Below are 9,960 nucleotides of genomic sequence, written 5' to 3'. Positions count from 1 at the left end.
AAATCAGGTTGCTTAAGGCAAGTTTTTAGATGTAACTTAATTAGGTATCTGAAAGGCTTTAAGAAAAAAACCCCAACACCCATTTGCAACGGAACAATATAAATGAACTAACGAAGTGATAATTAACGATGAGAAAACTGTTAAGTGATGCTTTGCTACTATTGTTTACAGATATCAGTACTCAACCCACCCTATTTTTTCATCAGTGATCTGAAGTACCTGACCAATACTACTTGCAGAGACTACAGAAAGTGACATTAAACTAATAAATGAGTAACAAATGAGGACAGGATCATCCAGCCTGGTTAATGCATCATATTAAATGTGTTTTAATATAGTCTACTGAAACACTATGTAGTTTGTAATAAAGAAACTGGACATATGCTGGCGTCTGGAACGGGGGGAGGAAAAAGGGACATCCTGGAAGGCAATGAGAAGAACATGAACATTTTAAGAGTTTAGCAAACAAGCAGTAGCAAGCCAGTTCAGTGGCAATGGGCTTTGGATCTATTTTTGGCTGTAAGACTTGAGTAGCCAAAAAAATTTTAAAAAGGTAGTTTGATCACTGCAGGCAGTATTCCCATACAGGTTCCTGCTGAAATATACAGAAATCTACTACTTTTAAAAAGGTATTTAAAATTAAAAGTTGTAGAAAACTCCCATAACTCACAAGGAAGCTTTAGAGCCTTAATTAGGTCGAAATACAGAGATAATGGAAGAAGAGGGATCAAGTAATTCATCATAAGTATTTCGTATTAAGTTTTATTTAGTAAGAAAGAGGTGTAATAAACACATCATTTTAGAAGCTGAACTCTTGTGTATTAAATGATGATATACAGCAGCATCTTTGGAAGCAATCAAATCTATGAAGTGCTGAATGTGATGTCAAGAAAAGCATATGCAACTTTATTGTCATCATTCCAGGAGCAGAGTTCTATTCACAGAAATTACAGAATCAAACACTATGGCTTGTGATACCAAAAAATCGCTATGACCTTTTACAACAACTCACATTAAGATCTGGAGAGGGACTTCTGACAAAGCTCACAAGTAGGACAAATGGGAATGAATTTAAACTGAAGGAGGGTACCTTAGATACAAGAAAGGAGTTCTTTACTGTGAGAGTAGTGAGACACTGGCACAAGCTGCCCAGAGAAGCTGTAGATGCTGGAAGTGTTCAAGGCTAGTTGGATAAGGCTTGAACACCCGGGCCTAGTTAAATGTGTCACCGCTCCTGGTCAGGGGCACTAGAACGAGATGATCTTTAGGGTCCCTTTCAACCCAAACCACCTGGTGATTCTCAGATATCCTTGGGCAGCAATTCCGTTCAGGTAGCAAAGCTTGGCCAGGGCACAGCCAGGCCAAACAATTCCAGCAAGTTCAGTCGGCCTCGGCAGCAAACCCCGCCTGCACCGGCAGCCCTGCGGGCTGGAGGCTGCTGCCTTCCTGGGCACCAGGTGAGTCCCATGCTCTCATGTTTTGCACCCCTCAGCCTAAAATTGGAATTTATGGAGGGTGTGAGATGGGAAGGCAGGGAACAGTCGCCCACAGAGAACAGGATCACAAAATACCCACAGCTGGAGGGACGAATAAGGACAGGAGTCCAACTCCCAGCCCAGCAGAGGACAGCCCCAAGATCACACCGTGTGCCTGAGAACACTGTCCAAACATTCCTGGAGCTCTGCCAGGATTGCTGCTGTGACCAACTTCCCTGGGGAGCCCATTCCAGGGCCCAGCCACCGTCTGAGGGAAGAACCGTATCCTGGTGCCTAATATCCAAACTAGGTTTTCCTTGGCACAACTTCGGGCCATGAAACACTCGGTTCTGGCCGAGTCCTGCTTTCAGGCTCTGAGACTCGCTCCCCCACAGAATCACAGAACTCTTAAGGGTTGGAAGGTGTTCCAACCCCTCTGCCAAGGCAGGGCCAGCTACAGCAGGGGACACAGGTACACGGCCAGGTAGGAGTCTGCCACGCAGACAAACCCGCTGTACCCGCGGCCCCGTTCCCAGGCCTGCTCCCCGAGGGCGCCCTGCGGGCCCCGCCCGCCGCCGCACCCGGATGTACCGACCTCCCCCCAACCCCGGTATAGGCCGGCGCATGCGCACCGGGGGCCGCCGCCGCCCCTCGCCCGCCGTGCGCCCCCCGCCCGCCCGGCCTTGCCGTGAGTTCCCCGCAGCCCCGCTCGCCCCCCCCGGGAGCGCCGGTGCCCGCCCCCCGCAGCCCGTGTGAAGGGCCGGGCCCGCCCGCTCGTCCCCGCCCCTCCGTCCCCCCTCCGCCGTTGCCAAGAGTGTGTGTGTGTGGTGTGTCTGTGTGTGCGTGCGCCGGGGGGGGCGGGAGGGACGGGTTGGGGGCGGCCATGCCGAGGGGGCGGCCCCCCGAGCCCGGCGGGGAGAGTGGTGAGGCCGGCGCCGAGGCAGGTAACGAGCGCGGCCGGGCGGGCGCGATCCGCGCCCGGGGGTGGGAGGCGAGAAGCCTCCGCGGGCTCCGCATATAGTCCCCGGATATGGGGGAGGAAGGCCGGGTCTATTGTGCGAGGGTACAGGCGAGAGGGCGGAGGGGAGGAGAGGAGAGCAGAGCGGAGGGAGCCGGGCCCGGCCCTGCGGAATGATACCGGGCGGGCAGCGGCGGAGCCGGCCGGGCGGCCTCGCCGCCTCCCCGCAGCCTCCCGCCGGAGGAGCGGCGGCCGTGGCTGTGATGGCCGGCGGAGGAGCGTTCCTCGGGCCTGGCCCTCCTGCTCCTCCTCCTCCTGCCGCGGTGCGGGCCCCGGGGCCGGAGGAAGAGCTCGGGTCGGCTTGCGGCGGGCAGAACGGGAAGGCTCCGGCTCCTTCCACTGCTCCTCTCCCTCCCCTCCTTCTCCCGGCCAAATTTACGAGACCTTCGAATAAAGCATGATAAACAGTTGGAAAATCAACTCGTCCATCTCTCTGATTTGCAAGGACGACGTTATTTTTGAGTTTGTTGTCGTTTTCTTTGTGAATATATGTGTAAAAATCACCAAACGAAACTAGTTTCCTCTCCCAATATGTACTAGTTTCACGCTTAAATTTTAAAAATTTTGATTGTGTTTTATTGCCGTTGATGTCTGGAGAGTACTTTCAGGGCAGGATTGGTTTGATGGGCTGGGGCGCTTTTTTTTTTTTGACAGCATTTCGTAGCTTTACGAGTTTTACGGCTCTTTTGTGTAGTTTGCTCCTGTTGATGTTACTGTGGTACTGTGAGCAATATTGGAATAAGGCCCACAAACAAAAAATGCTGTGGTTGAGGTAGGCCTGAAGCCCTCATAAGTCTTATGACTTCTTCAGCACAAGCATGTAGCAGTAGGTTTTTATTTCATATATGTATTTTTTAAACAGATAGAATGGAGAGAGATTTCATAAAGCATTTGAATACCATGCCTATTTCGGTCATGAAAAGTCTGCTAATTATTATTTCCAGTATATATTTAGAAAATTTTGCTGTCGTAATGCTTGCAGATGAGCTGTGTAAAGGGAATGTGTAGGTGAGCTTTCTGTGGAATACTTTTCTGTAAAATTGAAATGTGCTGATAGGCGAAGAAAAAAGCTGTACTGTTAAGTGAAGGTTGGGAAGTTGGGCACGATTTTTTTCTACAGTATGGAAAGTCAGATGGGCCACAGGTTCCTGCCAGAAGTGGTTTGGCTTGGTTTTTGTTGTTGTTATTATTAATTCTGTTTGATCTCAGCTTTTGATCACTAAGTAATAAGGATATAAAGAAGGTCCTTAAGAACTTTTCCCAGCTTTGGAGGTTGAGGTGTTTATGGGGTTTTTGTTTGTTTGTTTGTTTTTATTGTTTAAACTAAAAATCTATGTAAAGATCTACTTAGTTCTGTAGTTTTTGAAAGGGTATGCGTGTGTCATACGTATGTGAAGTCATATATAGTAATGGCATGATGTATGAATGGGAAAAAGATGAGAATTTAGACTTGACACAAGCTGTCCAGACAACTGTAGCCTAATAGCTGTATTCATTTTGCTTGTAGTTGGACCTTGATCTTAGGCTATTTCTTTGGTAAGAGGTGTGTTATGGCTGGCAAGACTTACTATGAATTTCATCACATTCTCTATTTTTCACATTTTCATTTCTTTTAAAAGAAATTTGCTAGTTTATTAATGATAGAGGTGGTTTGAAAGCAGAGAGCAGTTGAGAATTACAGGGTCTAGGGCTATCAAAGGAACTGAAAGACAACTGCAAGGATTGCCCTATATAGGCAAATTTTGTGGATTCTGGTTGTTTTGGTCCTTGAGATTTCACCAGTTTGGGAAAGCAACAAAGTCAGTGTTGGCAAGCAGCACTTTTTTCTGCAGCAGTTTTTTTCTGCACTTCCCTGTGACGAAAAAAGGTCATGAATGAGGAAGCTCTAGCTGAACAGGACAGCTTGAATCTTGGAAATTTATGTTCTCAGGACATTTGGCTGTTTGTCCTGTTCATATACAGACTGTGAAAACTGGTTGTGCATTTAATAGGTTTCACTTTTACCAGGAGGAATCTTATTTAGAAAATACGTGTTTACCAAAATAAGTTTTGTGTCCTTTACTTAGGAAATTGCATAGGTTTAGGTTTTTTTCAAGTGTGCTCCTTGGAATTTCTACTGTTATGCTGATGACTTTCATGGAAGTGTTGCTCTCTGTAGTTGTACAGCCTGTATGTTTATGGTAATTCTGCTTTTGGAGAAATGGAGAAAATAAAGGTGAATCAATAATGTTTTATGTAGCTTCCTTAGACTGCTCTAACCACCATGCATGTCAAAGACTAGAACAAATTCTTTGTTCTAGGAAAATTAAATATGTTTGATAAGAAAAATGAATTCTAGGTAACAGTAGTCAAAATAATATCTTGACCTCAACAGCTGATACTTTAAAAGATCGTTTGTTTTTTTTTTGGTATTGTATTATTTTCCAAAAACCATCTTGCAATTTTTATTTTTATTTTTAAACTCAATCGAGCTGCTCAAATTGACCTCTCTGGTCAAAACTGAAACATGGTAGGTTCTGTCTGAGCATCAGGAAACACTTTTTTACTGTGAGGGTGGCTGAGCACAGGCAGTGGTTACGCAAGGCAGTTGTGGAGTCTCCTTCCATAGAGAGGCCCTTTCTGTTTTTACCTGTGATGTTTGTCACTGACTAGCGGCAACATGAAATGAGCAGTTTTGACTTTCGTTATCCGATCATTTTCAAATAGCAGGAAAGGAATGCTTTGAACAGCGAAATTAAATATTTCAGGCTGTACTGAAGCAGTTTTTAAGCCTAGAGTGTATGTCCTTTATTAAACCCAAGGGCTACTTTTAAACAAGTTTGAACTGAATTCCTTTATGAGTGCAGTTAAAACTTCAGTATTTCATGTCTTCAGAGGGCCTGAATTGTAACAGAATTTACACATGAAGGATGATAAATACTAAATAGACAAAGCTAGGAAAAACAGAGATGACATAGCTTTAAGTTTGCCTCTGCAGAGCTGGCTGTATTTTGTTTGCTGCCTGTCAGTCTTCTAGCAACCTTTAGGGTGTGAGTACATTGAATTAGGGGAAAATCAATTTAGAGGCTTTACTTTCCAATTTTATGTTACTGAAGAAAAATGAAATTTGAATGCACATAAGTTAAATCTTTCCAAATTTTTGTAATGTAGATTATTTTAGTCGTTGTGCATTAGGGTTTTATGTGGTGACCTCTGACTGACAAGAGAAGAATAGGTGATGATGTCATGCAGGCAAGAATGAAGAGGTTATGGTACAGCTTGTGCAGTGTGCAGTAAATCTCTTAAATACAATAGGTATAGGTAATTCCTTTTGAAAAGATGCAGGAGGAGCAACTGCTCAAGCTTTTGCCTTGGAAAAAGTTCATATTTAGGCTTTACTGGTGATACTCTGGTATCTCACTGTTCTGCAGTAAAACAAGTCCACAAAGGCATGTGTTGGGTGTAAAGATGATAAATTTGGATTACACTGGTGTGCTTTAATTACGCACTACTTCCTCACGGTACTTGAAATAATGTCCATGGCTTTTCTCAAACTGAATATCTTGTGTTGATGCAGTTGAATAACTTGTTCTGTTTGATAGCTTCAGTCCTTGTTCTGCCCCTTGTCCATACATTTCTGCCAGTTGCAGAAGTTTTATTTCCTATTGAATTTGTGTTCATACTTTCATTTATTCATTTATTCCCATGTATTAAGTGCTTCCAAATTTAATTAAAATTTTTATTTGAGATCTCTCATGTCCCTCTTTTGAGTTTTGTTGCTGCAGTTGGATTATGTTCACTCTCTGGAAGAGGGAAGACCATGCAGTAAATCATTTAGTTCATTCAGAAGTTTCTGTTAACAGTGTTGTAGCTGGGCACAGGTAAAGGTCATGGTTTCAAACATGAGAAATCCAAATCATGTAAAAAACAAAAAAATGGTAGCTTGGTATGCAGCTGTCAAAAAAAAGTGTAACTCCTGTTTTGGAGTATTTAACAATAAATATGGCAGTATTTACCTAAATGTCAAACGAAGCTATCCAAGCTGGTTAAGGAAATGCCAATTTTCAGTTGTCTGTGTAGGTCAGGATGATGTGGATGGTGTATCTGTGTGGTGGGTTGACCTTTGTTAGCAATTAAGCACCCTCCAATCACTCACTCACTTTCTCCTGCAGTAGGGTGAGAGAAAGAATGGGTATAGGAAGAGCAAGAAAAAGCTTGTAGATTAAGACGAGGGCAGTTGAGGAAATAAAGGAGGAACATAAAAAAAAAAGGTAAAAAAACCCCAAAAACCAAACAAAAAGCCTAGACCAACCAAATTGCTAACCAACAAAAAAGCCCAACCAAGTGATATAAAGGTAAATGCTTGCCATTGCTCACAGAGGTGCAGTCTGGTGCTCAGTCTCTGAGCAAAGAACACAGCCTTGGGAGAACCACCTCCAGTTGTATATTGCTGAGCATGATGGTTTATGGCTTGGAATATCCCTTTGTGTTAGCTCCAACCTTTCTCCCACCCTCAGCCTACCCACTGTGGGGGCAAAGTGAGAAACAGAGAAGGCCTTCATGCTGTGCAGCACTGTTCAGCAATAGCTTAAGCAGTGATGTTAGCAGCATTGTTTTAGTCACAAATTTGAAACACAGCACCATATGGGCTGATAGGAAGGAAGTTAACTCTCTCCTAGCCAGACCCAGTGCAGCCTGCTTAGCATCTAACTGGCTGTGATGGAGCTGTGAATTCTGTGTCCTTGGCAGTTAACTCAGGCTTCTCTGCAGCATCAGTGCAGCAGTGTGGCTGTGCTCTGGCTGGACACTGCTTCTGAAAGGAGTGCATCTACTTTGTGTTGGTGCATGGCAAGTGACTGGCTCCTGGATGTCCGTCTCAGCAGTGTGTCCCAGATTGTTGACCAAAGCATAATAAAAATACCTTGTCTTACATGAGCAAATCTTGATTGATTTCTGGATTTTGGCATGGACTGAAGTTGAGTCCTTCTCCTGCTCTTCCCTTTAGAAGTCAGAAGGAATGTCTGCTGTTTTTGTTTAGAGTGCTGGGCTAGGCTTAAACTAACCTGTTGCTTTTATGATTGCAAAACTAAGCAAAACGTTTTAATGATTCATTATCATTTGTGTTCTATGAGTTCAAGTGTAGTATGAGAAAATGTCAGTATTGCGATCCCTGTTTTGTTCTCTTGTCCTACCACTTTCTTTCCACTTTTAAATTAGTAAATAGGTTTTGATAGGGTCAGACCCTTTTGTCCCTAGGCTTGCCAGCTGCCATTTAACATAAAGTGACAAGTTTTCACCCATGAATTTCACAAGCTTGCGTGTTTATTTGCAATATCCTCTCAGTCAGATTCGGGGAGGTTATTGGAGATCTAATAAGGCTGTGCTGCATTCACAGCTGAATGAGTCCATCTGCGCCTTGCAGAGAAGGCTGTGGGCTGCCATGAGGCACAGTGCTGCTTACATAAGGAGAGAATGGCTGGGAGTGCTCTAATTCTGTCTTCCTCCTTTCACATTGAGTTGTCATCAGCGGCTTCTAGCAGAGAGCACCTGCTTGCTGACTCAACTCCTGAGGTCAAGTGTTGGTGAAGGCTGTATCACAGCTGAGTTCACCCAAAGTGATTGCTGCTGCTCTGTGAGGGACAATAAATTCAGGAAAGACATAACAGGTTGTAACATTAAGAGAATTCAAGTAAGACAATGTTTAAACTGAGAGTTTGTTATCATTGATAGATACTTTGCAAATCTGATTCTTCTGTTTTTGGGCACTTAGGACAAACTGTAAGAATACAGACAAAAATACATTTGACAGTGCATGTTGACAAAGATGTGTTTGATGGTGCATAATGAGCTAAGTGCTCCCTGTTTAGGTTAATTGTATTGATACTTGACTGTCTCTCCCAAGCTGTGAAGGAATAAGGTTGATTTATGTTGCAGCTAGACTAACATGCAAATTGAAAAAAAAAAAATAGAAAGTGACAGTAGCTTCTGCACTGTTTCTATGCAGCTAATACTAATAAATGCAAATGTTTGAAACTTTCCCTCAGTTCAGCAAGGTTTATCATTTGTTGTAGTGTGCAGACCTGAAAGAATCACTTATTTTTCAGGAGGTTTGTTACTCTGAGAGTAATTTTCTGTTTTCTTTCTCTGTGATTGTTTACAGATATCACTAAGAAGCCACTCTCTAGTAAGAACATGCCAGTTTTTCATGTGATTGTGTTGATACTTTGCGCTTAATCAGTTAGTGTCTTCTTGAGCTAAACCCTCAAACTTAATTCTTTGTTTTTGGCTGGAATGGCATTCTGAATTGCATTAATTAATTGAAAAAGCAGACTCGTGTTTTCATCTGCTAGAGTATACCTGACAATAAATAGATTGATTCATTTGTGTTTCTAAAGCTTGTATTTTTCTAAGAGCATAAGCATCATATTGGCTATTTATGAGATGCTTGCTAATATGATACATATGCCCATCAAATGTTATGTCAGTATTTTGATTTTTTTTTTTTCACTTGGGTACTCAGGGATTGTTTAGAATTGTTGCATTTTTTTTAATTGATAGATTTCTCAGTGCATTTAAAAAGGATTCACGCCTCACTGCCAGCTTCTTGAACTTGCTTTTGTCTGTCATGTACTGGTCTTTAAGATAGGTTCAGTATTTTGCAGTGTTTGGCTTGTTTAGTGATCCAAGCTGATGCATTAAAAGCATTTTTTTTCCCCTGATATAGGGAAAGATTATTTTATTGCTGATTTGTCTGAAATACAGTAGTGTAGGTTATTACTTTGACTTGTTATGAAAGAGGTATCTGTAAATTTTTTATTGGGACACTGAGTCTTCTAATAAGCAAATTGTGTCAAATGGTTATTTCATTTTTGAAACATTTCTTTTGATAACATTGAAATGGAAACAGACCTGAGTCATACTTCAGGAGGCTGTGACACCTTCCTGAAAAGTCAAAATATGGCTCACTTGCTTGTGAATTCTTTAATTGACTGTGTCTTTCTTGGTTTTACTGTCCTAATTCTAAACACAGTGTAACAGTTTAGGCCTTCCTGTTATCCAGTTGTTTGATTTCAGGAGGGATATTTTTCTGAATACTCTCCTTGTTTGTAGAAGTGTAAGCTATAGAGTCACTTCCTATGTCTTTAATGAAAAGGAGTTATGCAGCTCTCTGAAATAGCCAGTATTTGGTAGGTGATATCTGACCAGATTGTTCTAGTGACAATACAAAGGAAAAAGGACATTATAGTTTTATCTCTCCCATAGGCTACTTCAGATGCAGTGTTAACGAAAAAATGAGTTTGTGTTTTAATTTAAACCTGCATTACATAGCAATCCTGCCCTTTGTGTAAAAGTTAAACAGTCGAACTTTCAGAATTCTTCAATGTCTGGCCTGGACGGTTTATGTGGACATGCTGGCTGTAACTATCTAGAACAGACTTCAGCCTGATCTCCGAATAGCTGAACCTTTGAAGGCTTCTGGAGTCTAAC

The 9,960-nt window shown here is 42.6% G+C and overlaps 1 protein-coding gene across 6 annotated transcripts in view; it reads left to right on the top strand.

Annotated features, from left to right (window-relative positions):
• Positions 1 to 2,143: 2,143 nt before the first annotated feature.
• The window catches only part of ZNF236 (zinc finger protein 236), a 75,707-nt gene continuing 67,890 nt past the window's right edge, over positions 2,144 to 9,960 (top strand). For 5 of the 6 annotated variants that reach the window (XM_015617184.3, XM_015617185.3, XM_015617183.3 and 2 more), the window contains exon 1: positions 2,355 to 2,419. In XM_015617184.3, coding sequence (XP_015472670.2) covers positions 2,359 to 2,419 — 61 coding nt within the window. In that variant the 5' untranslated portion in view covers positions 2,355 to 2,358. Of the gene's footprint in view, positions 2,164 to 2,354; positions 2,420 to 9,960 lie in introns of those variants that run through there. The other variant, XM_015617192.3, reaches the window with a different exon arrangement.

This window comes from Parus major, chromosome 2 (assembly GCF_001522545.3).
Source record: "Parus major isolate Abel chromosome 2, Parus_major1.1, whole genome shotgun sequence".
In the NCBI taxonomy this organism is placed as follows: domain Eukaryota; kingdom Metazoa; phylum Chordata; class Aves; order Passeriformes; family Paridae; genus Parus; species Parus major.
Note: the sequence above shows the minus strand (reverse complement) of the source record. Positions and strands in the feature narration are given on the sequence as shown.